The 27,533-nt window shown below is 45.3% G+C and overlaps 2 protein-coding genes across 4 annotated transcripts in view; one reads left to right on the forward strand and one right to left on the reverse strand.

Annotated features, from left to right (window-relative positions):
- Positions 1-79: 79 nt before the first annotated feature.
- cusr (Copper-only SOD repeat protein) lies at positions 80-13,281 on the reverse strand. Its single transcript, XM_048987057.1, has 10 exons — positions 13,114-13,281; positions 9,189-11,256; positions 6,961-7,060; positions 6,290-6,367; positions 5,651-5,755; positions 5,073-5,205; positions 4,728-4,842; positions 3,995-4,119; positions 1,239-1,322; positions 80-923 (listed from the first exon to the last, which is right to left on the reverse strand). Exons 1-10 carry the CDS (start codon positions 13,151-13,153, stop codon positions 838-840), a joined length of 2,934 nt encoding a protein of 977 aa, XP_048843014.1. The 5' UTR covers positions 13,154-13,281; the 3' UTR covers positions 80-837.
- An 8,781-nt stretch (positions 13,282-22,062) lies between these two features.
- add3a (adducin 3 (gamma) a) overlaps positions 22,063-27,533 on the forward strand; it is a 63,274-nt gene continuing 57,803 nt past the window's right edge. The window contains exon 1 of one of the 3 annotated variants that reach the window (XM_048987031.1): positions 22,063-22,332. The gene's annotated coding sequence lies outside the window, so the exon portion shown is untranslated. Of the gene's footprint in view, positions 22,333-22,921; positions 23,075-27,533 lie in introns of those variants that run through there. The other 2 variants (XM_048987030.1, XM_048987033.1) reach the window with 2 other exon arrangements.

A 27,533-nucleotide genomic window follows, 5' to 3' on the forward strand; every position in this document is an offset into this window, starting at 1 on the left:
ACGATTTATTTTATTATAATTATTAACTTCAGCTCAGTCCCAGTTGGGCACCTTTCAGATTCACCATCAGTAACCAATGTTCAGTTGATCCTCATTTAGTGAAGCAAGAAAATTACACAACAAAAATCCTTCGCATAGTCAACTTTCAAAACACACAAGAGTCATTAACTGGTAAACACTTAGTAAATGTACTAAGCAAACATTTTAAAACATAACGTCCACACTTCTCTTAACAGACTACATAAACATCACCATTATTTAGTCATGTTACATGAATGACCCATTAAAATTAAAGGTGTTCAATAACTGCATAATATAAGGAAAACTGTTACGCACAACAACAGGTCTACTCTGTATCAACATTGTATTTAAATGTCATTCAGAATCAAAATATTGCGCAAAAAAAAAAATCAATCGAATGTTTGAGCATCTGAGTGACATTGACAAAGTTCAGTAAACAGACCGTTTTCATAAATTTCTCCAGGCTGTCAGAGCAGGATCAGTATTTTGAATTCTGACATGCTCCAAGAAGTGTATCACTTTAATATTATTTTTTTAAAGACATCCTATGTTTTGTGTGCAGTATTTTACGATTCACATTTTTATATATATATAGATACACATTTCCTCAGGTAGATCATGAATATTTATAATAATAATAATAATATTTACACCCGTTGAATGACTAGACATTAATTTGTTCCAGGTTAGGGTCAATACGCTGGCAAAAAAAAAAATCGCATTTCTTTCAAGTTGGGGTCTTGACAGCCGTGGATGCCGGCCCGCGAATCACAAGCTGGTTTCTGCCATCTGAATCCATTGGGACTGCAGTGTTGTCTACTGCAGCAGACGCAGAATGACATGTGCTGTAATTATGAGCAGCAGAAGTCTTCCGTTGATCTCAGGCCGTCCAGAACTTCCACCTGTTTCAGGAGATTGAACAGCTAATTAGACCACCTAGAAGGACATTTACGAAACCAAATGTAAACACTTGATTTTCTCCGTCTTTGCAAGGAGTTTCTTTATTTAGCTGTAGAGATACGAACTTACTCCACGACAGATATGCACACAGCAAACTCTGTGGTCTTTTCTGACATATGCGGTTTAAAAAATTCTGTATTTTCAGCAAAGTCTGAGATGTATAAAGAGATCAAACCATGAAAGAGTATCAAGCCAAAAAAAAAAATGCATGAAAACATCAGCTGATCAACTTAAAATGCTTTAAAAAACGTACTAACTTTTGGGGCACGCTTGGGAGTGTTTGAATGGTCCCATCATCTCGCTGTCTTTAACAGAGTTCAGCACCTCTTTGTTCACATCCCCTGGAAGCAAAAACAATGCTGAATGGTTATGGGCTCGCCAGACATAAGCTGAAGTAGTGAGTGTCTCTACTTCATGTTCTCAACCGCACTTCAGGAGGTACGTCACTTTAGCTCAGTGTGTTTACGTTTCTCTTGTAGCTCTCACCTTGGTCAAGGTACAGCATTAAACCACATCTATGCAATTTGGTAATGTGATGTATAACCATGCCTGAAGGTATGAATAGCAATGGGATTTGAATCCACGATCATCTGGTTGTCTTCTGCTAAAAGAAATACAAGAATCTTTCTTTCTGAAACTTCTACAAACAACTTCAGTTAGAACTGGTGAATCTGACTGGACTCGACAAAAGTTTAACCACTTGACCTTGCGAACCGAATCTCCACGAATCAGGAGTCATGCTGACGCTCATCACCGCCCGGCTGAGAAAACACAGGGTTACAAAGACTAACTACTAAGTGTCCCTCGCATAATCAGTCACCCATATACCCGCTCGTTCCTCTCCTCCATGTGCCTAAATCTACAGGAGAAGCTGTCAGGTCCTGCTCTGCATAATCTTATGACTCTGAAGTTCTTGTTCTCTGCTGTGGCATTTGAAAAGTCATGGTAGTATTCATATGAATTGCAAAAAAAAAAACGATTGTACCTGTATCTCATCATAAGTCAAATAATGCAAATTGTAACAACACATTTCCAAACCGCTTCTGTAGCAGAAAATAACAATCAGAAGAAAATATGTGTTTAAGATAGTAATAATTATATATGTTGCAGTGAGCACTTAAAGAAGTCAAAGGAAAATGCAATATGTGAAATGTGAATCCCATTTTTCATGCATTCTGTTATGTAAGAACTTTGCCACATAAAACCGCTGAATATGAAAGTTTCAAGCTGCCATCACGAAAAGGCGGTTTCCGTCAGAAATTCACACTCGGGGGGCTGCCGGAGGTTGGTAATGTGTTGGCTGTATACTGCCTGGACGCAGCCCCTTCTCCTGTTTCACATTGTCGCGGGGGGGGTGGGGGGGAATCTTCAGACACTTCACCACAGCGTTGGGTTACCGTGCAATTTTTTTTTCTTTCCGCTTTTTTGTGCTTGGCTTTTGAATGGGTGGGATTGTTCATTGTTCGGGTAAAAAAGGAAAAGCCTTTATCTTGCGTATTCCTCTGAAGGGAGCGAAAAGAACAAAAGACTATAGATGTAAAAATCAACCCTTTCGCAAATGAATGAAACCCAAGAATACATATTAACAATTTTTTTTTTTTGTGCACCCTGAAAAAAATCTTCTCAAAGGAGGCGGCCTCTTAATTCTTCTTCTCTGCTTCCTGCTGTAGATCTCACATCTGCATGAGATGCCACCATAAAGACTCTTAATTATTTCAGCACATAAATGGGGTAGGATCCTGTGAAATCCACCCTTCTGTCTTCCACCAGCATGTCCTTATTCTGTCACGAGGTGTGTTTGATATTGCTACTGTTCGTACCTTGATTTCCCGTCGAGGATCAGTTGTTTCTATGAACACAATGCTGAGTCACACCTGCGCACCACAGGCATCCTTCTTCCAAACAAAATTACCTTTGCACTACATTAAAACTCTTCTGTTTCATGTTTGTTGAAGCCCTTCTGACGGCTCTCACTCCCAGCTCCTGTCTGCACTTCTCCTTGTGGCCTTGTGGCCATGACACCACCACCCCCAAAGTTTGCGGTTCAAATCCCACGGAATGGGCGTTAAATAGCCACTTCCGTGTAGATCAGCGATTCACCACCCACGTTTGGGTTGCAACAAGTTCTATAAGGGTCGCGACTGAGCTAGCATGCTAAAAAAAATGGGTCGCGGTGCAAGACAGGCTGAGGACCCCCGCTACAGCGTACCTGGCTTTGGACAGAAGCAGCAGGTAAGTAAATAAATGAAAAATCTTTTTTATAAGATGTGGAGTTTGGTTTCCTTTTCAGTATGTGAATATCTTTTTCCCCAATAGCAGTAATAACGGCACCGACACAGACACATAACACCTTCCCTGTGTACCACTGTAGTTTTTATAACAATAAGTAAACCTATTCATGCTTTTAAAGCCTCCAGTCTCAGACACTGGATCCCAGTAGCTGCCCACTGGATAATGGACACTGCAAAAACATACCATGCCGGTCTCTCTATTTACTTCGCCTTATGCTTTTGCCTACAAAGGCAATATCCACAAACCAGACGCTATAAAAAGTGATCTGCCGCTCATTCACGGCATTTTTTTGGAAACTTTCCTGTTATTATATATATTTCGGTCTCAGCCACTATACAAATACTTGATGATTTTCATCAAATATTCCCTGGCATTTTACAGAAGTGGGGACATATTTTATTAAATAACATAATTTTATTTGCAATTAATGTAATCATCCGCAACATTATGTGCTTAAATATGATTTAATCCGTTGTGCGAAACTTAATAATGGAGAAGCGAATGGGGCGTAGGAACCAGGGGTGGGGGGTCGTGCTTCACCCAATATTTCATTTGGATTCATTCACCCACCTCCCAATAAATAGACCCAATGCATTTATATTATTAAATCCCCCTCCATATCTCTCCTACATTGTTGGAGGGGGGGGCTAGAAAATCACAAACATAATTGGATTGGTCAGGGTGGGGGGCCCAATATCTCTACAGATTTTGAATGACACACCTGACACCAGAAAGGTGACTTGCTGGCACGTGCCCCCAGCGACGGGCGACAGCTGCTCGGGCAAGATGGTGACCCTCCACAGGTCCACATCGAGGACGGCCGCCACTCGACTGCGGAAGTCGAACCTGAAACCCAAACATATCCGGATCAGCTTACCCTGGCATTTCAGCCCTAACTACCAAGGGTTCATTTCACCCAAAAACCAGCATAAAATTATTAAATAAATGAACAAACTAATTGGCGTACTTATTTACCTGTGTTTAACCACTGTGGTGACTAAAAGACCGCTGCTGTGCTTCTTTATATTTGAATATGTACATCTTAGTTAGCACATTACTAGCCCCCACCCCCAAACTCGCCCCACAAAAAAAAAATCAGAAGAATGGATACTGGTGTTTAAATGAAAGCCTGTTGTTATGGGGTCATAAGTACCATCCCTAGAATAGATTCATGCTAGTGCTAAATTCCACCCCCTCCAAAAAAAAACTGCACATATCAAATGTTAATATACCCCCATTATTGCATCCTCAATACTTAAACCCCCCCCCCGCTTATGTCTGTTCAGTGTCGTTCCCCAAACATGAGGACGTAACCGATCGCTAACCTCCACCCTTCTAATATCGGCCGGCTCGGGTTCCCACTGGCCTCTGCCGGAACCAGGAATGCCCACATTTGCATTTGGGGTACGGAAAAATTTGCAGAGCTTTGGCGGGGGGGGGGGGGGGACACCTACCTGCTAAAGGAGGTCACTTTGGGAAAGATCAGAGTCGCCGATGGAGAAAATGGCAGGATGTCTGCGCAGGACAGGATCCTGTTTCCACTCCAGAGGACGACTGACCTGTACATGACTGCGACAAAACCGGCGTTACAGGATCTCTCTGCCAAAGGCCCCAATGGCACTTATTCACGTCCACATCTGATAGCGGGCCGCAGTGAACGGTCCTGTAATTTAACCTCACAATTGTGATTTATGCCACACAAAGAGGAATTCCCGTTCGGGTGACGGTTTTATGATTGACGCGGCCGCCGGAACATAGCGGATTTTGAGCTCTTTCGAAATCAGAGTCACGCATGTTACCTGTAAAATCCCCGGTGAGCTGCAGATTGGTGTCGGTAAACAGCTGTCTGATGGTCAGGTTGACCGGCCCGTGTTTGTTGGTAAGATCGCCCACCTCGCAGTGCAGAGGGTGCCTGGCAGAGCAGCTAGCGCTCTGAAGAAACGGGAGAATGGAGCAAACTGTACGTTTGTTTTTTCCCACAATCCCCTTCTTTCACGTTGCATAACAAACGGGAGCGAAGTGAATATCCAGCAGTTCTGGCATCCTCAGAGGAGAAGTCAAATTGCCAATATCGGGCGGTCAGAGCCTCAAGGTCTAACAGGTGAACAAGACCACTTAGGATATTAGCGGCAGGTCAAAGGTCACTCAGCGATGATTCCAGGGTATGCGTTAAACTAATCTGGCAACCTGTCCAGGCGGTACTCCTGCTTTGTGCCCCGTGCTGCCTGGAAAAGGCTCATAGGCAGCGGGAAGATGGATGGATTTAAGCAAACTCATCTGAGGAGAGCAGGATCTCCTATATTTGCTTCGAAACATTCTTAGGCTCGTACCTGCTGATCACAGCGAAGAGGATCTAGAGGAAGGGAGGGTGACTGACCTCTGAGCTCATGTTGAAAGGATCGAACTGGTCGCCCACATCAGAACACTGCTGGATATCCTCTCCTGTACGGTGGCTGTGTATGGACCAGGAAGCCTCAGTGACCTTTGAACCAGGATACAAAAGGATGTCAATGTGAACGACAAAGGATGCTTAAACTGCAAACAGCATATGACAAAAAAATCCTCTACAGTTACTGATTCAACAGAGTGTTGGCGACTTTTACACACTCTGTGACTCAGCACTCTGCTGTTCCTAACTGCTTCCACTTTGCAGTAATAACACTTACAGTTGACCCTGGAATATCCAGCAGGGAAGAAACTTCACAAACTGACTTATTGCAAAAGCGGCATCCTATCACTGTACCACGCCTGAGTTCACTGAGCTCTTCAGAACAGCCAATTCTTTCACTGCATGGCTTGGTGCTTGATTTTATACACCTGTGGCAATGGGTCTGAATGAAACACCCAAATTTAATCACTAAGACGTTTGTCTCGATATTTTTGTCCCTATAGTGTGTGACCAAAAATTAGGTTAACCTTGAAACTATAACCACTGATGGTGGTCATGTCAGCATTTGTTTGTGTAGCTTGACGTCAGGTGTATGAATGGAGATGATGGTTCTGCATTCATACTCACATTCATCTCCTGGGCCGCGTGTATGTCCACCTCCAGCAAGCTGTCACCATGGCTGCCGTCTTTAAACGCCTGCTGGGACTAAAGAACCATGTTGCCGTCAGTTGTGCCTCCCAACCAAGCCCCGAGACCCCTGCCACCCCACAACTCCTGCACCACAGCAACCAGACAGCCGGATGCAGTCGTGAAGCCCATACTGCCAGCCCCATCTGCTCAGCGAGGGGTGGGGTTCCAGGGCAACAACAGAGCAGGAAGGACGGCAGTAAACACCCCCCACCTCACAAATGCATCGCTTGCACATGCAGCCCCGGGACACCAGTGTTATGATCCATGCTGCTCATTAATTCACAGTCCCCCCCCCCCCCCCCCCCCCAATAAAGTGTCATGTTTTCCTGGCAGCTCTAAAATGACCCCTCCCCCCATTATTCAGCTTCTCCAGCATCTTAGAGCTCCTCAAACAATGTGTTCATGGGGATTTATGAACAAAGAAAAAACAGGAATACAATAAACACATTCTCCAGGAAGGCTGCATTCCTTCTGCAATCTCTTCCCTGGCCTCATTTTCTCATTTCTGATGGATGGAGTTAACGATAACGATAAGGATAAGGATAACGATAAGGATAACGATAACGATAAGGTAGCAGTGAAGTAGTGCAGATTGCTGTAAGTCTCACCAGCTTGATGGTTCCTGCCACAGCACCTCTGAAGACGGCCTTCGCTTTTACCCAGAATCCATCAGAGCTGTTATCCGCAACAATGTTAGCGCACTGCATTCTGGGTCAGCGTCGAGTCCAGGATGCCAGAGACAGAAGACACACATTCTTTATTTGAATATGCAACAATTTTTGCAATAGTTTTTCTTTTCTCTTTTTTTTTTTGCAATTTAATGCAAGAGTCTGGTCAGACCAAACAAGCCACTAAGAGCTAAAAAAAACAACCAAAAGTGTCTGAAGGCTGTAGACAATTGTTCTCTTTGACACAGTAAGTAAATGATTAAACAGATTTTGTTCTTGATGCATCAAAATAAGAAAAACACATCTTTTTACATATCTTTTTACACTTCACAAACAATAAAACATATAGTATGTTTTCTGCAACCTACACTACACTAAGATCGGCCAGTCTCTGGTAAAAAAACCAAGAAATCTTCTTACATTTTTAACTTTTCATGACGAAAGATTATCTTGTGGCCATGTGTCACCAGACAGTAAGCGCCAGATAGAAAGTAACTCCAAACAAGGAGGGAAATTTCTTCCCAGACTTAGACATCCAATCACATAATTACTTAATTGCTTAGCCAAAGGTGGAATATGAAAAGAGAGGAGTACCACACAGAATCCTTCACATAGATGACAAATTAGTTCACATTTACAAAAGCAAGATGCACGGGAAAAATATATATCAAGAGATCCTTAAAAGGATTGATGAATTATCCATTACTAGATCAAAATCCGGGAACAGATGGACACCCAAAATCACCTACTAAGTTTAACACGCAGCGTGGAAATAAGTTACTGCGTTTAACCGTGAAGGTTTCAGCGAGGGTCCAGCACCTTCTGAAAGACAGTGTTGGCGACCAGACACTCGGCAGTGCATCTTCACCTGACAGACTTTTTAACGTTGACTTTGAAAAGCAAACGAAAGAGGAACTGACAGATTTAAATGTGGTCCAGCTCAGGAAAAGCAGTATTATACAGTTTCCCCACAAAACGGTAAACCAGATGCCATCTGCGCCTCATCATAAGCTTCCTTATACCGTCAGACTGTTTCCTTATATTATTTGTACATTTGGGTATAAAAATGGTCCAATATGGCAAATATGTCATGACAATGTAGAAACATTATATTTTGCATGGTTCTGTCTCTCATGCTATAAAAACACAAGTACAATATTAAAGAACATGCAGTGGAAACCACTTATAGTGATCACAGTTATAGTGATCAATTGCTTATACGGATAAAAAAGCTTGAATCCGAATCATTCCTGTATAGATACTGTTTAAATAATTCACTTATAGTAATCAAGTAATCTGCTTACAGTGTTCATTTTGAATTATTTAATTTTTTTTACACATGACAACATGGAACAAATGAAAATCAAGGTAATTCTTTTTTTTTTTTTTTTACTTTACTTTGATCACCGTAAACTAGACAGTAACCCATCTGCTTCTGGTTAGCTACCTGAGGCTAATGCTGTATGCATAGAAAACATAATGGAAAAAAGAAAGCCATTTGCTCTCAAAGACAAATATAGACTCATAAAAGTTTATAATTAACTGCCAAAAACCAGCCAACAAGATGCAGTAGCAAAGCTACAATAAGCTATATTTTATACACAGTACTGTATTATAGAGTATTTGAGTTATACAGTGATTTAATTTGTACAGTACTGTAATTTGAAAAGCGTTTTAAATAGATGTACTGTATTTTGAAAGACTCAATCAAATTCACTAAATAGCCAAGTTGTCTGATCTATTACCTTATATATATGCCAGTTAGATGGTGACCTGCCTGAGACATAAAGAAAAAGTAAAATATTTGGAGTAATATTTGATCATCTGCTTGTGCGCAGGGGTGTCTGAATGGTTAGGAAAGTGCACTTGTAATTGAAAAGTTGCAGGTTCGAATCCCCGACCAACAAGGTACCACATAGGTACCCTGAGCAAGGTACCAGCTGTAAGCACTGCTCCCCGGGCGCTGAATTACCTGCCCCCTGCTATGTCACATTGTCACATATGGGTTAAATGCAGAGAACACATTTCGCTGCTGTGATGTGTCAACAATGAACACTGATCATCTAAATCTTACAGTGACTAATTTCACCCAGACAAATGTGATCACTATAAGCAATTTCCACTGTATATTCTTGGAAATATGTGAAATATCCTTTTTTCACACTTACCTGGATCCATTAAGGTAGTGAATGACCAATGACCGTCCAACGATGCTGTTCACTCCAGTCAGCGGCATGTTGTAGTCTTGATATTGTTTTTGACTCTGGTCCAGATCGGTCAGCAGCCCGAACTTTCCACTAATGTCTCCGATCTCATACTGGTCCACGGTGCCATTGCCGGGGGGAGGGGAAGAGGACCGATTGACGGCCAGGGGATTGAAATGACCCATGATGTTTTTGTCTGAACACGGATTCTCGGTGCTCTTGATGGGCAGTTTGTGGATGTGGTAACCCCCAGCCATTGAGTTCAGCTTTGATAGCGACACATTGATGGTCGTTAGGCCCGGGAAGTCCTGAGAGAATTGGACATGACCCTCGGACGTGCCAGACCCAAACCAAGTGCCCGACTGCGCTTTGACCATGTGAACGGCCGTGATGTTGGCGCAGGCTAGCCGTTCGGCATTGCCGTCAGCTTCATGGATCACCACTGACCTCCCGACCATAGAATATGCTCCCACTGTCCAGGAAGTCGTGTCGGTAACAAAGTACTTCGTCTGGAATTTGCCCACATCGGGGGTGATGCTGATTGGCTGATTTTTGCCAGTCAGGTCACCGATCTCACAAGCAAAAGGATTGTCTGGCCTGCAGTCAATGGTATAGCTACTGTCGCTGATGTTGATCTTGAATGGGTTCCAGTGATTCCCAGTGCTCCCACAGCTGCTCTCATTACTGTCTGTCTCGGTGCTGATGGGCCACTGGTGGATGTGCCAGTTATGCCCATTGCTGACTGGAGCAGATGAATTGCCATAACTGAGATCCATGAAAATTGACACATCAGTGTACGGGTTACTCTTCAGTTGGGTGAAATAAATGGTTCCAACCACAGGGTTCCTGAACACAGATTTTAACACCATCACCTCTCCCGGGTAGCCAATGGTACCACACAGAAGCCTTGCACCATTGGGCTGGTGGATCACCACAGACCGACCCACTATGCTGTTGGTTCCAAAGAGGGGCAGGTTCCAGTCACTGAAGAACTGCTCGACATCGCTGATGTTATTCAAGGACCCATGTCTCCCACTGAGGTCCCCGACCTCATACATATCATGGGTGGCCCCTGGACTATGGGGGTAAGCGGAATCACTAACGTTTACCTTGTGTGGGTTCCAGTGATCACCCACGTTGTCATGGCTACAAACATCCTCTTCAGTAGACCTGCTTTCTGGCATGGGGAACTGATGCACATGATAGGCTCCCGCCATGCTCCTCATGTTCATCAAATTAACCCCGACTTCTGTGACGTCAAATGGAGATACCTGACTAAACGTAAAGGTGCCCTTGGTTCCTTTCATGTCTATGAGAGCGTGCACAACCTTTTCTTCCATTAGTTTGATCTTGCCGCAAGTGTAAGTCTCTTTGACTTTGAGGAGTAAAAAGTGTCCCTCCCTAATGAAATCTGAAACATCCCTGCGGGACCGCGCAGGCTTGACGGGGGACCCCACTGCTAGGTCTCCCAGCAGCGACAAATCAGATGGCTTCAGGTTGTTTAAGAGGGCCTTGCAGGTTGGGGAAGAGCTTTGGGAGACATACGCAGTGACATTAGCCACCGCGACTGTGCCGCGGAGCGATATGAGGCCCGAGAACACTCTGCTGGCTGTCTCGCCGACATTTTGCCGGATGTAAACATCTCCTGCCACGGGGTGGAAGAACCTGGCTTGCAATGTCCTGGCGCTGACGTTCTGGCGAACATTGCCACAAGCTGTCATCCCGTTGGCCATCTCCACGACCAGCGAGAGGTCATCGAGACTGGGCCTTTGCAGGAATAGGTCGGTCACGTTGGCCGTGGCTTGCGGCCCGTCAGCGCCGAACGTGAAGACCTTGGGGCCAATGTTTGCTTCCCGGCACGGACTGAGGAAATGCCCGTACATCACAGGAAACTCGGCGAGGGAAAGGTTCATGGGGCTCTGAGCTCCTGTGAGGTTTAAGGTGGCCGTCCCCAGACTGGAGTTAAATATCACCTGTCCAGTCATCCCTGCCATGTTTATGCTTGCTTGAAAGACCACACAGTGGGCAGCTCCTGTACGAAGGACGAAAACACTGAAGCCTGGACCTAGACATGTTGCTTTATCATACACCTGTCTCTTTTACATAATGCTTATCTAGGACCACTTGACAGTCAATCTGGAACCGTGGTCACCAACCCTGTTCCTGGAGATCTCCCACCCTACAGATCTTAGTTGCAACCCTAATTTAACACACCTGATACAGTGTTGGAGTCAGCTATGTAGAAGCTAAGTTGGCTCTAATACTGAGATGCTACTGAAGGGCCTGATTTTTTGTATCAGGTGTGTTAAATTAGGGTTGCAACTAAGATCTGCAGGGTGTTAAATCTGCAGGAGCAGAGTGTCATTAGGTCCGATCACATTTTAGCCCCGATGCCAGTTATCCTCCTTTAAAAACAAAAAATTCAAGACCCAGATGAACCTGACATAGTCTCTGATGTCCTCAACAGCTCGTCCCCTGGTGGCGACTGATCTAGAACATAAAGTACGCTTACCCTTTAAAATTCGGTACTTTTTCTATGATCGTTCCTATGAGGAACTGTTATTTTCTTTGCAGATAAGCTTACGACTCACAAATAATATTCTTAGAAAGAAATTTAAAACGCTGATATAAATTTACATCTCCTCGCGCTTTAACATCGCCACCAGCTTCGCTGACAAAAAAATACCGTAAAGAAAGAAAAAATCCTGATTTAGTTAAACTTTGCAAGCTGTCTGAAGGTGATGCTTGTCATCTTTTTCATACACTTTGTGTGATCTGCGCATACACTTTTCAGGAGTAATCCTTGTAGATTAAAATGTTACTTTTTTCGGTAAAACTAATTTAATCACCGTAGATTTTAACAAAATCACGTGTATATTAATTTCCCCCATTCCTGTTTGGTAAAAATTGTATTCCGGTCATTATTAGAACTGAATGTACCAATCTTAGCAGTTTCAGGTAAACTATTCCTAGGTCATGTGGAACTAATAACAGACCGTGAAGACAAACGCAATTTACTAATGTAACCACAGATCCCTAAATGTAAAAGTATAGGCTATGTGACAAGCTATTTGCAGAAAATCAGTTTCCCTGAAATAGCCTGGAAATTCTCCGTGAATATCTGAATCACATCACACACTTACAGTTACAGACTATGAGTTATGCTAATTTCAGTACATAATCCCCCCCCCCCCATGTTGGCATTCGTGTTCAGCACAGTGTTCAGGATACGGTCAACAGCCACGTCCTGATTCACTGATAATTCTCTTTCATCTACATCCACCAGGGACCATAAGCATGAGCCTGGATCATCTCCCACCACCCAAGCTTGCGACCATCAATAGATGTCTATCACAGAATTTACTTACAGCTTCGTGTATTTATCCACACTATCAGCAAACTGTTGTTAAGCAAACAAGTGTGTGTTTTAGGAGAATATTAAGGAATATAAGAAATTAAATTGATTCATGACAAGCAAGACTTTCCTGCTTAATGCAAAAAGAGCATGGAGTGATCGTATCAGGAATCCGTTGGTTTTTGGAAGTAATACATGGCGAATGACTAACCAAAACAATTAAACTGTATAATCGGAATGATACGTTAAGCGGAAAACGAGGCCATTTCAATATGTCCCGGCATCACAATTTCTCAACAACCTTTTTCTCTCTTTTTGCTTTAACTTTTTAACACCAACCTTAATCCACTACAGCATCAGGAAAACCAATGAGCCGGTTCGGAACTTCGCGTCCGAGTAATCGCACACAGACAGCAACTAACAGCGACCGTGCCATTGCGGCAGCCCTAACTTATGTATTAGACTCCGGGTCCGATTTCAGCGGTTATAAACACATGCACGCAGAGGCAGAATCAACGGGCGGCAGTTACTCACCCCAGAGATTCAGCAGCAGGAGAAGCAGGGAAAGGCACATGGTGGCAGGTGTGAGTGTGTGTGTTTGTGTGTATGTGTGTGTGTGGGGGGGGGCGGTACAGCTGCTGCGGCAGGATGTCCACACTGGCTAAAGGTGACTTACTTGTGTGCGCGACCGTTCTATCAACCCCACCTCATACGGCAACCCAAGCTACCATTGGCTCACACGGGGCCACCTCTGCGTGACACTCTGCCTCAGAGGTGGGAGGGAATAGGCTGGGGGGGGGGGGGCAGCACATCCCCCATTCCTAATTGTCATGACCGGTGTCTCACAACAACATCAGAACGCGTGCATGGTCATCTAGCATGCATCCAGTCCTATTTCAGCTGTGCCCTTATAATTCTGAGAAGAAACTGTAAACCGGAACATTGTCTCAGGCTTAAATGAAGCTGTTAAAATGGACAGACCTGTAGGTGTTTTGCTTGGTTTTTAAGCAAGCCCTTAGCTTTGTTTCCGCACTTCTGGCTCATCTTTTTGGGACAGGACATTAAAGGTATTTCTGTCTGGGTATTTTCAGGCTCTCTGCTGTTGGGGTCATTATGATCGTATGATGATATGAGATGCCCAAACATCCTGTGGCTTAATTGCAACCTGCAGGTCGTGCCACTGGTGACATTTTGACCTTTTCTGTTCTATTCTCGGCCAGGGTGGGGTCACCACCCAACAGATGTGTCGTCCTTCCGTGCACCGTGCTTCTCACGCTTGCAGGGCTGACAGACATGCAGTGAGGTGAATCCATGTCTCTATTCTGGCTGTAGTGCAGTGTAATCGTATAATGCGTCCTGCGATGGAGCAGCATGCTGTCATGAATGTTCAGCTGCCTGCGATAGGCACCGGATCCTCCAGAGACCCTCTCCAGGATAAACTGGGTTGAACGCTGCATGGGATTTTATTCATATATATATCTCTCCATCTATTGCCTTGTGATAGGTTAGCATCCTATCCTGAGTTATTCCATACGGTGCACCTTTTATGCGGAGGTGGGGGTCACGGTCTTGAACCAATCAGCAGCAGATTAATCATTTTAATCATTGCATGGGTGTGCAATGGTATAATTTTTAGCAAATTATTAAACACCAGTTTATGCAAAAATCCATCTTCCAAATAATTACTCAGAACAGGGTCAGGGGGAGCCAGGATAGGGCACAAGACAGGGGATATCCTGGATGGCATGGGGCAGGGGGCCTGGGGCAGGGGGTACCCAGAACTGGATGCCACTGTTATCGTAGACGAAGCATTTGAATAGACGAAAATAAAGAAAACAGTAGGCTGATAAATCCATAAAATATTTGAGGTTTTATTGCAATTTGAAAAAAATTAAAGATGTGTGGAAAAAATGTAACTTATTAGTTTAATCCCCGAATACTATTTATTTCCCCCGGCTTCTCAGACTTATATGTTGACCGTGCTTACATGTCATGGGGAGTTAAATTAATTGTTGCATGCTTGACCGAATGTCTTCCAGTATGATACAATTTAATTCATATTAAAAATGATATACATTGAGAAACTAATTTGTCCCGAAAGGGCATTATGGTGAAGCAGAAAAGCGCGTGGTTTATGCCCAGAGGAAGTACGGCTGTCTCTCGCTACCCTTCCCCGGACTCACCTTCAACAAAAGCTCATCTAGGCTGCGATTAGCAGCGGTGACTTGAGAACAGCTTTTCAAATGAAGCGTAGTCCTACTTTCTTCATCCCTGATCATTTTTATCTCAGGGCTGCGGTCATGCACCTGGCGGCGGAGTGAACTTTCCTCGCCACTGGCAAAAGCGGATTCATCGTGGCATGGCTTGTATGCTCACAGCATCTCTTGAGAAACAGAAACATATTTATTTCCCCTTTTTATGACCCCTCGTTTGTAGTGGGTCTAGCAATTTTTTTTCCAGCATTTTTTCTTATACAACTACTTGGATATTAAATTTCATCCATTTATACGCCCACATATTTTAACAGAACAAATCAGGTTAAGCAAGTTTTCTAAAAGATATTGTAGTGGATTTCCTCCTGGGACTTGATCCAACAACCCCCCGGTTCTTCAGTGGAACACTGCTTATTGGGTTACAGGACCGGGGCCAAACTGGGCGTCTCCATCAGCTCGCCATCACCCATCCAGCACTCTGTTAATTATCACAGAATTTGTCGTTGATATTTTGATATTGCATATCACTCGCTAAACCTCATTGGGTTTCTTGTGAGCTAAAACGGTGTTGATAAACTGCGGTTCCACTGCGCTGCTGTGCACTGGACAAAAAGAAAGGATTTAGAGAAAACAAAAAAAAATCTCTAAAGAGTAAAATACATAGAAAGCAACAATGAAGGGATTACGTGAAAGAACTCTTCGTCATTATTTCTGAGAATTAGTGGTTGCGTTTTAAAATGATTTATTCATTTTGGCTATGCGATGTCTTATTGTGTTACGGTCACAGTGGATTTCACCTTTTGGTTCTGAGGAAAGTGATGCCCGTTGTCAGTCAGGAATGACATCGAAAAGAAAGGAAACAAAACGGTCAGTTCATTAGGGGAACGACGTCTTCCTATAACAATGTCTTTCATCAGCCGTGGGAACAAATTGCAGCTTCTACTTTTGCATACCTTTGCCATGAACTGTCAGCCAGTGTGTAAATATCTCCATTTTGAGAACTGATCCACTCATTAAAAAAATTGATAGTCATGTAGAGCAGATGACAAACTCACTGAGGAAACCTTTAAAGCCATAAACTTCACTTCATTTTCCGGAAAAGTTGATATTGGTGTAATTATGGTTGGCACAGTGGCACGGTGGATGATGCCGTTGTTTCGCACGTCTGAAGACTAGGGTTGAGTCTCCAGCTCTGCTTGTGTGGAGTTTGAATGTTCTCCTCATATCATTGTGGGGCTTCTACCTGACACTCTAGTTTCCCCCAAAGTCCAATAGCACACTAAGGTTACCAAAGTGTCTGCAACACAGTCCATAAACATCCATTCTCATCCATTCTCTGCAGCTTATTTTGGTCCACATTGCGGGAACTGGGGTCTAAGCAGAGATGCTGAAACTTCCCCCTCATCAGCCACCTCCCCCAACTCCGCCGGGATATAATCTCTCCAGCATGTCCTTGGTCTGCTCTGGGTCTTCTTCCAGTTGTACATGTCCAAAACACCTCCCTTGGGAGCCATCCAGGATGTATCCTACATAGATGCCCAAACCACCTCAGCTAGTTCCTCTCAGTGCTCCTCACCCTGTCTCTAAGGCTGAGGCCAGACACCCTGTGGAGGAAACTCATTTCTGCCGCTTGTATCCGTGATCTCATTGTTTTGGTCACTATCCAGAGCTCAAGACCATAGGTGAGGGTAGAAACGTAGAACAACTGGCAAATCAAAAGCTTTGTCTTCCAGCTCAGCTCCCTATACCACAACAGAGTGACCCAGCATCTGCATAACTACGCGATCCTGAGGCCACCGAACAGGAATGTCCAAAAAACTTATGAATAGAATCGGTGACAAAGGGCAGTTCTGGCTCAACACCTACTGAGAACAAGTCTGACTTACTGGCGACAATGCAAACCAAACTCTCGTTCCATTTATACAGGGACCTGGTGGCCCACAACAGCACACCCCATAGTGCATACTCTTAAAGCACCCCCACACAGGACCCCCCCCTCCCCCCCCCCCACAGGACACAAACATGTAAACTGGTTGGGCAAACTCCCATGAACCCTCTAGTATCCTTGTGAAGGTGAAGAGTTGGTCTCGCATTCCATGACGAGGACCAGAATCTGCATTGTTCCTCCTGGGTCTGAGGATTCCACCATTGGGTGAACCCTCCTGTCCAGGGCCCCCGGCATAGGCCTTCCCTGGGGGGCTGAGGCGTGTGATCCCCCTGAAGCTGTGACACATCCTCCGGTGCCAGTCCTTAACAATTGGGACCACCACCCCACGTCTGCCATTCCAAAGGTACCGTCATCATCTCCACACAATGATAAAGAGGCATGGCAGCTGAAACAACCTAACAATGCCACCTGCCAATCTGACCAAGTAATCCACCTAAAGCTAAGCAGGTTTGGGGCCTGGCCAGTACTTGGATGGGAGACCAACTAGGAAAGCTGGTTGCTGCTGCAAGAGGTGTTGGTGTGGCTGATGGGTTAGTCCAACCTGTAGTCTGTCTGGATCCCAATGCCCCAGGTAAGTGATGGCATGCTGTAAGAATGCTGTTGTCCTTTGGCATGCGACCTGAAACTAAGGTCCTGACTCTTTGGGCATATTTTGAAAGAGTAGGGATGGTATCCTGATGTCCTGCCTAAATTCGCTTACTGTGGCCCTTTCAAGTCTGACCTCCTAATCATCCTTTACACCTAACTGGTAAATTCTTTCCTGTCCCCTTCGCTACCCTACCTACTGTGCGGTGAGCGCACTGGCGCAGAATGGCTGCCGTCGCATCATCCAGGTGGGGGCTACACAGCGCTCGTGGTTGAAATGGATCCCCATTGCTTCTCTGAAAGTGCTTCAGGTGTTGAGAACTTCATCCATCCCTGGAGCCGTACCACCGAAGAGACTTCAGTGACCGTACACCCATAATGGCTAAGTTCTCCTCTGAGTCTTTCAGTTCTGCTTCCTCCAAGGAATGGCATATCAGCTGGGTTCAGGAGGTCCTTGAAATACTTCTTCCACCACCTGACTATATCCCCATTTGAGGTTAACAGTTCACCCCTGCTGTAAACCGCACAGTTCCTTGCTTCCCTCTACTGAGTGGCCTGACAGTTTGACAGAGAATTTGCAGACCGATGGTCCTTCTCAATGTTCTTACCAAACCCCTCCCACACCCGAGTTTTTGCTCCACTGACTGCCAAAGCTGCATTCTATTTGGCCTGCCAGCACCTGTCAGCTACTTCAGGAGCCCCAACTAGCTAACCAAACTTCTTCAGCCTGACAGCTCCCATTCCTGGTGTCCACCTCTGGGTTCAGGGACCGCAGCCACAACTGGCACCAACAACCTTACGCCGCTTCTGCAATGGAATCCGGGAACATTGTCTGTTCGGGTTCAGCTTACCCTGACTCACTGGGGACGCAAGAGAAGTTTTGCAGGAGGTGCGAGTTGAAGATCTCCCGTACAGGGGTCTCCAGCAGACACTCGTGGCTCATCCTCACTATACGTTTGGGTCTCCCAGGTCTACCCAGCATCCTTCCCTGCCACCAGACCCAACTCATCACCAGGTGGTGATCAGTTGACAGCTCAGCTCCTCTCTTCACCCAAGTGTCCAAAACATGTGGATGCAGATCCGATGATACGATTACAAAATCGAACATTGAACTGTAGCCCAGGGTGCTCTGGTGGCAAAAATTCCCACAGATACTCTCTAAAATCTTGTGCAAATCCTTCCCAGAAGAGTGGCAGCTGTTACAGCTGAAAGGGAGGGACTGGCTCCATATTGATGCCTATGGATTTAGAATGGGATGCCATAAAAGTTCCTGTGGGTGAAATGGCCAGGTGTCCCAGTACTTTTGTCCATATAGTGTAAGTTCCTACTCTCACCTAGGGTACTGAGCTTTGGGTAATGACTGAAAAAAAATGCAGTGGATACAAGCTTTCCTTGCGAGGGGTTAGGTTTAGAGGTAGGGTGAGGACCACAGACATTCGGGAGGGACTCAAAGTAGAGCCGACACTCCTCCGCATGGAAAGGAGCCAGCTGAGATGGTTTGGGCATCTATCTAGGGTTCCTCCTGGATGGCTCTCTGGGGAAGTGTTTTGGACATGTCCACCTGGGAGGAGGCTTCGGGGCAGATCCAGGACACAGTAGACAGACGATGTCTCTCAGCCGGCCGGAGGAGTGGCGTTGGAGGAGGTGGCTGGTGAGAGGGAGGTCTGGGCATCCCAGTTTAGACTGATGCCCCTGCAATCCGACCCCAGATAAGCGGCAGAAAATGGATGGAAATATTAGATGGATGTGCTCCACGTTCCTGCATACAACAAGCGGGCTTAGAAAATGGATGGATGGATGGATGGACGGACGGACGGACAGTTTATATTGCGTAAAGAAACGCCTGCACAGTCCTAGAACTGCAGATTTACAGTTAATCCTAGACAGCGGTTACTTTCTACAGTGTTCTTTGTTTGCGACACCTGGTGGATAAAACTATAACAACGGGTGAGAAAAAAGCGCGTCCAATATGACGGTTTACCATGTGGTTCTGATCAAGGAATTACGGGCCGAACCGCGGCCCTCTAGAGGCCCACTAAAGGTTGAGAAACACCGAAAGTAAATGACACATTTTGATAATGAAGTACTTAGAGGCTGCCGACACGTGTCTTAAACGTTAGTTGCAACCGTTTAAAGCTACTAAAATACATAGACTAGTTTAAAGCTACTAAAATACATACAGCTGAAGTCTACGGACATTCACCTGACCTTACTGCTGAGAGGACTGGCGAAAGTGCTCAGGATGAATGTGAACAACTAATAATCTTAGTTTATGAAGAGTATACGGCTGTCGTTTGGACTTTACGCTAAGGCAGTATATGATATTGATTAATGTTACGGCGCCCTCGCATCCTGCACGGCTCATCTGTTGCGTTTTATTAATTTGCGTGATTTTCACGCTAGATGGCAGCATAAGCAAACTATTTGAGCGTGTGTCTCGACATACAGTCAAAATAAAACTAATGTGCAATTTATCCAATTAGGTTTGGATTATCCAAGTCATCAAGACAAATGGTTAACAAATATCGGAAGACAGAAATGCTGAATACAACGTTCTTCCTCAGCTGAGCATATGAAATAAAAAATTTACTTTTACCCATAAACAGCATTTGAGTGCAGAGCTCAGTTTATCAACTGAAGAATCTTTTACTAACCACAAGATTATGACTTGTGGTGTATGTCTGAACCACGTAAAAACACCTGTATTATCAAAACGAGTTCAACTAGTAGGAGTCATGTTTTCTGTGGTTGACAAGTTGGTATGGGTCAAATGTTTACGAATTTCACTGTGGTAAGAACAAGACTGAGAACGGAAACTGCTCATTAAACATGTGATGTGATCAGTTTGGTTGACTGCAGACTGAAAATAAACGAGTTTGTAGACTGTAGACACTTGGCTTGACATTAAACAGATTCTGTTACCCGTCCAGGTATTTACCTGGAAATGCTGTGCGGGTCTCCACTGGAATTTGGCACCAGGGTCACCAGAACCCTGTACTGGCCAAATGGCCATGGATGGATGGATGGATGGTTGGTGGATTGACAGATATCCGGATGCCTTTGTATGGTATCCTATGGCATTTGAAAAATGCTTATTTATAAAGGAGAATACTGCGCGTGTAAATTACAGAACATCGCTGAGCTGTCAGCTTGATGGCATTTATAAAGGATGATGCTACGGACCAGAGTGTCCCGCTGTGACATTTTCAGCATGAAGTGACCATCTAACCATGCAAATGAATGCTCAACTGCATCTCTATTCTTAAAACTCAAATTCGCATATTAGAGGAGGTGCGTGTTACCATTCAGACGCATGGTAAGGAGAGGGCCGGTTTACATTGTGTTTCTGCTGTGGTTACTGAGACGTGCCTGGTGGTTCTTGCCACATTAGTGCACTTCAAGAAAGACCTAATCTCCAGTGAAAATATCCAGTTATATTAACGGAAAAAACTCACAAGTTCTTTTGGAATAAAGCGTTAGTTAAGCGACTAAAAGTAAACTGTAGCTAATGGCCTGTCGCCTCTCTTCTGGAAATGAGGGATGAAGCCACGGAATTGCTTCAGCAGTTTTATGGGGGGGGGGGGGGGGGGGGGGGGGCACTGCAGTGCTGCCGGTGTAAAATTTCAAGCAGAAAGGAACGGAAGCTTTTTGTGTCAAATGTCAAAGCAGATAAAGTGAGATATAAATACGTAGATGTATTTTTGTTTGACTGAGACGGCTTCGGCTTCATATTTGCGACGCTTTTGACTTTGCCCAGACAATGCCGACCCCACAGCGGAGGCTGCGGAGAAATGGCCGACTGGCCATTCCGACCGGAATGGGCGCTGAGGCGGTGATGGTGCGGATCACACATGGCCACAGGGGGGCGTGCTTACCCAAAGCGGGCTTGTGGGTGCGGAATAGAGATGATATGAAGGGGGAACTTGGAAGTGCCGTGCAACTAAATCAGGGCAGAAGTGCAAACGGCGCTGGTTTTTCTAATTGTTCTCCAGCCCAGCTGCTGCCGCGTATCCCTGGAGTTTTGCGTTCGCATTCTTATTAAAAGTTGAGGTCTATTGCGTGTTAGATGTTGTCGCTGTTTGCACCGTAATTTCCCCATGGGCATAAATGAAGTCTGTCCATTTAGCAGTGTTATTTCATTCCAGCTACATGTGTGGCCTCTTCTCGGCATGGATGCCATTATTTATTTATTTAGGCCTAATTACCTATAAACAGCACACAATATAGGCTATGACTATAAAAAATACTTTTGCCAAACTGGCAATGAGCACCACTCACTCGTAAAAATTCTTAACGAATAACTGCGGGTTGCGCTTCTAAATGATACGACTGATTCGTGGGAACTGTTATGAATGATATTAAATGAACGGCAACAGCCTGAGGGATTGTGTTCCCGAAAGAAATCCGGTTCTGACGAAGCGCACCAGTATTACCTGATACGGCATCGCATCTTGTCTAAAGGCGGTAAGTCATTTGATAAAAGCAGCTCAGTTTGTCCGGGCACTGTGGGGCTAAGGTATTATTTATGCATCTCAGCCTTATTCATTTTCTGTATGAGTGGTTACAGCCATTGCATGTCTACGTCCACTTTGCTACCAGTTATGAGAACAACTGGATGCTTTTTGTAATTCACAAATGAGCAGGGGCATGTTATGGGCCCACTAAGTTATGATTTCTATGCCGACAGCAATGCAGTAAATGTCTATACATGAGGGAGGGGGCGAAGAGCCTCTCCAAGCCGGCTCCTCATCCTTCGTTTTACTGCGGTCGATGTCGTTGCAGGAGTACTTTCTTTGCAGTATTTCGCTGAAACTGCCACCGTCAGAGCGGCGTGCGGATGAATGTGGAAGCTTCGCCCCTGGCAGCCCGCAGAAGCAGCGCCGGTACCGGTCTGGCGTGATGCAGCACTGCGGGACGCGGTTACTCAGGGGAAATACGGTTCCAACACAAACTGCTAGAAAACTCGCCGCCTGCGGACCCAAAAAAGGAGACATCGGGGATCCCTGGGTGAGTCTACCTGACTGGGATGCGAGCCAACTCCGGCGAGTGGGCGTTGGTTTGATGTATCTGCACGGCGCCAACATGCGCAAATCTGTACGATACAATGACCAACTGTGACAAACGTCCGGGGATTTACGGTATCTGCGGGCAGAATTGCATTTCTTTCTTTATTAATTATATATGTATAATATAATTATACCAACTGGGTTTTCATAATCACTTATACGCCTAGTTCGTGTAAACTTACACGATAGTGAAATTGTACATGTAGGTTTCCGCAGTATAAATAGTGTGATTAAGAGTACTAAAATAACATCTTATAACAATTTATAACAATTAATTCTATAACCTGACGACACAAGCCAAATGAAAAATATAGGCTGTCAAAGTGATGTGCCAGTGCAATATAATGACTTCCAAAAATGCTGATGCATTGAAACAGAAAAGAGATGTTGTAAAAATAAAGAATATTATGTCTATAAACGCGCCTCGTAAATACATAAGAGAGAGTAACGCGGTCCGGGGGATCTTTCCGCAGGCGGATCTGCCAGATTGTGATCTCCGTGTGAGTAAAGCGAGGTGGAGGCAGTGACTACTTCCTGGCAAATAGTGAGTGTTAAATTCAAAAACGCTCGCAACAGGAGCTGCCGCATCCGTAACAATCCCGATCAGGACGGAGGGACTGAATGAAAAGTGGCCGATCGCTGTTCTTTTTCTTTTACTTCTGCTGTTTACGTGACTGTTTCAGGTAATTCCATTCCTTAATTGTAGATAGTGGTAGAGATAACTTGCTGTACTTGTATCGTACTTACTAATAGGGGTAATATAAAGTAAACGTTGCTTGCTTGTCCCGTCTGAGTGAATGGTAACGTCTGTGTGATTTACGAGTTTAATAATCAGGCGCGTTTTCTGCAGAGAGTGTATCCTTAAAACGGGTTTGTGAGTAAGCTAGCCGTAGCCACATTGCTAACTATCCCGCTGTGATTGGCTTGTAGTCTCACCGCCACTTGCGGACTGATCTTCCCGAAGCGCGTAGAAGTAACATAAGACACGCGTGATCGCGTTAGTTGGCGGCGAAGATGATCCTAAGCCGGTGTGGCTTATAAGACCGGTCATTTCTGGTTTTCTGGGGTGCAAATGCAGTGCGCAGCATGCATGCATCCAAAGCGTGGCGGCTTGGAGGTAAATGTGAGCAAGCCCTGCATTCCCACGGTGCCGCGCCATAGGGGATACACACATATAAATATGCCTTTCTCCATCGGGATACGTTGTTTCGTGTGTTATGGAACCAATTGTCAGGGGCTGAGAATCATTAATCGATTCGTTTCCCGGGGAAGGATGATAAGGACCGTGGGTGTCGTAGTCAGGATTTGTTAGAAAGTGCTGCCTTACACAGTCACTCATGCCTTCATTAGAACTGCTTGGATTGTACATTTAAGAGTCACAGTACGAAAATTCAGGGTTTCAGATCTTAGATTAAATTCTGGGGATGGGCAGCTGGGAGTGGAGTTTTACTTAATTGTCAGCATCTTATCTCATCGGATGGGAAGCCCGCGTACATCCTGGTACCTGTTTGGATTTAAAGTCACCGCATTCATTGGGATGTTTAGCAGAGACTCTGCCTTGGTTCGCCGTTTCAAACTTCCACCGGTTTTCACAAATGCACATTTTGCTATTAAACTAAGATCTGATCTTTCTGTGGCTCGTTTATTTTTCATTTTCTAAGGAATAAGGATGTCGATGTAAAAGTGGCCGTTGTTTAATTTGAAGTGAGCAAACGTCCTTGTTTAGTTTCAGATTCGTGGTGTGATTTCCTCGGTCTGGTCCCTGACAGTCGGTGACACCTTCCAGCGCCGCTCGGGGGATGTTCCCGGGTGGGGCGGCGGAGCGCTGGCTCGCTTCCCGGCGTTGTGCAGCCTGTAGAAGGGATCGTAAAGGGATCCTGGCTCTCTTAAAGAAATAAGCCGCAATGCATCTAAAGCCGCGCGCAGGGAGGGTGTTTGGACATGCCGGGGTGGTGCGCTTAATGGAGCAGATGGTCTTCATCAAAAGCATTTAATACAGTTATAGTTTGTCGAGCCACGCTTCCCCTCCAGGGTTCGCATTTTCAGGGTGCTCTTTAAATGGCCTTTGTAATGCCAAACACTCCTTTTTGTTGTGCGTGAGATGAATGCTTGCCGGTTGTATCTCGCCCTATAAACTAGTCTTGGTATATTTTTTTCCTGTAGCCACCGATGTCCATTTTAAGGACTATGGACTTTATTGTCAGTAATAGCCTACAGTTGAACAGCTCATGGTTTCCCCTAAAATAAACTTTTAAAGAAAAATTTATATCTAACGAAATCTTACCTTTCACCATTCAGACCGCTTATCCGCAGAGCTTATGCGTTTGGTACTTGTATTTTTAGCCATACTGTGTTTTAAAAGAATGGAAGTTGATCATATTAAAATAATCACACTTGTACCGTTAAACCCATACAAAACTCCTGTCGTCCCAGTCTGAGGAACCCAATTACTCAGACTGAGTGCTTTATGAACAGTGTTGGGGAAGGAAGTTAGAGAAGTAATCTATTAAAGACAGAGGTGAAAAATTCAGGTCCATAAAGCAGAAGTCCAGACCAAGGTTTTGTTTCAGCCAAGTAGTTGAGTATAGAGAGTCACAATCACAGAGAACTTAGCTGGTTGGTTGAAACAAAACCTCGGTCTGGATCTGTACTTTCTGGACCTGAACTTTTCACCACCGTCTGTAATGGATTACTCACAAAAGTGACTTCCCCGACACTGTTTATAAACCCTGGATGTTAGCAGCTCATAAGCACTGAATTTGAGAAATAGAGAAATCGGCGGTTGCTGCGGGGCGACTGGGAGCTCTGGCGGGGGCGAGTCCAACCGCAGGCGGGGGCTCTTACAGCCCACCGGTGACAGAGTTTATTACGACGCGTCGGTCCGTTTCGGAAGAGCCTGGAGTTATTTATACTGCGGCTCATTTGGAAAATTGCTGCTGGGGTTTTACACGTGATTTATAATGTTCGGGGAAAAAAAATCAATTAGGCTTTTATCACTCGCTTGAATTATTATAACCCTCTGGCCTTAACAATAGCGAATGAAATTGCCGGAGAAGGTGGTACGGAAGAATGAATGAGAATCGCCTTTCGGAGGCATTCGGTAAGGTGTCCAAAAACGGTGATTGGTTTGAACTTGTTTATGAGCCCCAAATAGGCAAGACGTTGTCTCGTTATAATCATGAATGACTTCGTTAGCGTGTGTCAGCCGCGAACCTGGTGCTGCCCCATGGTCTTAGATGATGTCTTTCTGGTAGTTTAGTCAGTAGAATGACAAGGAGATTATTATTCAGTGCGAATGGGGAGTTCCCTGTCGTGGGCAAGTTCGCCAGTGGCCAGTGATGCAGCGAGTGCAGTTGGCGATCCCAAAAATTGCCAAATCAGAGTGAAACGTTTGCTGCGAAATTGGAGTTTTGAAATTCCGGTTAAGGAAGTTACTCAAAGCTGTGTTGACAGGGTCCCTCCCTCGAACTTGTCCTGAGGATGTTTTGTGTGCAGGTCTTCTGGCACGTACCTGTCTGTGTGTGTGTGTGTGTGTGGGGGGGGGGGTCGAGTTGGGGGGGGATATGAGAGGGATGTTCCAGGGTGTTTTGCGTAAATTAAAATGCAGGCGTGATGCAGTGGTGTGTAACAGTCACCGGCGCATCCTGTCTTGTAGCAGTTTCTGCTGCTGCGTCTCAGTGAACCTTTTCTCGTAGCATGTTATTGTTTTTGTTCTTTGGTGGATACGTGTTTCAAGGCTGGGGGGGCGATCGAAACGCTCAACGCCCTACTGGCTGTCTGGCTCTGGACAGCTGATCCGTACCCCGTTCATGGTGTCGTGCTCTTTCACGCATGGTTTTTATGACTGGGTGGAGGGTTCTGGGTATATATATATATATATATATATATATATATATATTTGTGCTCCTGAAATATGCCTGTCAGATATTGTAAGGGAAAAAATAATTAAAATCTTTGCTTTTAAGCTAGTCTCTTCCGTCTGGTTCACATGCGCGAGTGTGGGGCCCCTTAATGTGGTCCTGGTGCCCCCCCCAGCCACACTGTCGCTTTGCTAAGCTAACAAATTGGTTAATGAAAATGGCTGATATGTTGGTTTGGTTGACTCCTCCTCCTCCTGTTCTTGGTGGGGGGGTCACAGTGGGGCCTGGAACCTGTTCTCGGTAGCAGTGCTGGTGTCAACTGATTACAATAAGATTACATCTCAGGGACGGCTTGCATGGAAATATGCACATGACCATTCACTACGACTAGTATGCCAGTCAACCAGGGAGAAGATCCAAGCTCCACACCCACAGAGCAGAAGCGAGGTCTGAAACCCCCAGCCCTGGAGCTGGGAGACGTCAATGCGCCACCATGCAGACCCATGACTCTACGTGCTGTAAAACATTTGCTCTTCAAGGGCCCGGAGGCTGAGATGACCTTTACTGGAGACCCTGAGTGGCAGAGAAACAATGTTACCCTTCTGCTAAACATTTAAAGCCCCCTTTACCTTTTGATAACCTCAGGAATAAGCGATGGAGGTCAGGGTGTCACTTTATCGGAATGGATAGTAGGTGTTGGGGTGGAGCGCTGTCAGGAACGACAGGCGCTCTCCGCGCCATTCGTATTTTTGCGAGATCTCCAAGCGTGGTTTACGAGCTGTGAGGCTTATCCACTCCATGCTGCCGACGGCGTCATCTCTCAGAGAGAGCTCTCTTCTGCGGAGGCCGGCCGCCGCCTCCATCTCCTCAGGTCACACTCGCTGAGCACGTACTGGAGGCCAAAGTCCGGCTGAAGCGATCACAGCTGTGTTGGGTTCCTGCCCTGAAACGGTTGTCACTCAGGCCGATCCGGCCTGACAGACTGTTGGGCCGCTGCCAAATCCTCACGCTCACTTCGGTTGTGTGTTTGTTTTAAAAAAAAATTTTAATGACTCATATGACATGATGTAACCCTTTGTAAATGGCAAGGGGGGCAGGGTCCTCCCCCGACAGTCAGCCACCCCTCGTGTTTGTTGTTGAGGGTTGTAATGTTGCGAGGGCGACTTCGAGGGGAATCTGTTTACTCTGGAGGGTCCCTCCCCCACCCCATTCCCGACGTTTTTGTCGTTCACCCTGGAAACAAAAGCACGATCAGGCCTTGCCCCGAGCCCCGGCGCCTTTA

This window comes from Brienomyrus brachyistius, chromosome 20 (assembly GCF_023856365.1).
Source record: "Brienomyrus brachyistius isolate T26 chromosome 20, BBRACH_0.4, whole genome shotgun sequence".
Taxonomy (NCBI): Eukaryota; Metazoa; Chordata; class Actinopteri; order Osteoglossiformes; family Mormyridae; genus Brienomyrus; species Brienomyrus brachyistius.

Excerpts from the sequence above, each read along its gene's own strand:
- cusr (XM_048987057.1), bottom strand. The coding sequence starts at position 13,153 with ATGTGCCTTTCCCTGCTTCTCCTGCTGCTGAATCTCTGGG. Across the intron at positions 5,206-5,650 it reads CTTTCAACATGAGCTCAGAG|AGCGCTAGCTGCTCTGCCAG; the intron begins GTCAGTCACCCT and ends CCGTTTCTTCAG. Across the intron at positions 4,120-4,727 it reads AAAGTGACCTCCTTTAGCAG|GTTCGACTTCCGCAGTCGAG; the intron begins GTAGGTGTCCCC and ends TTTGGGTTTCAG.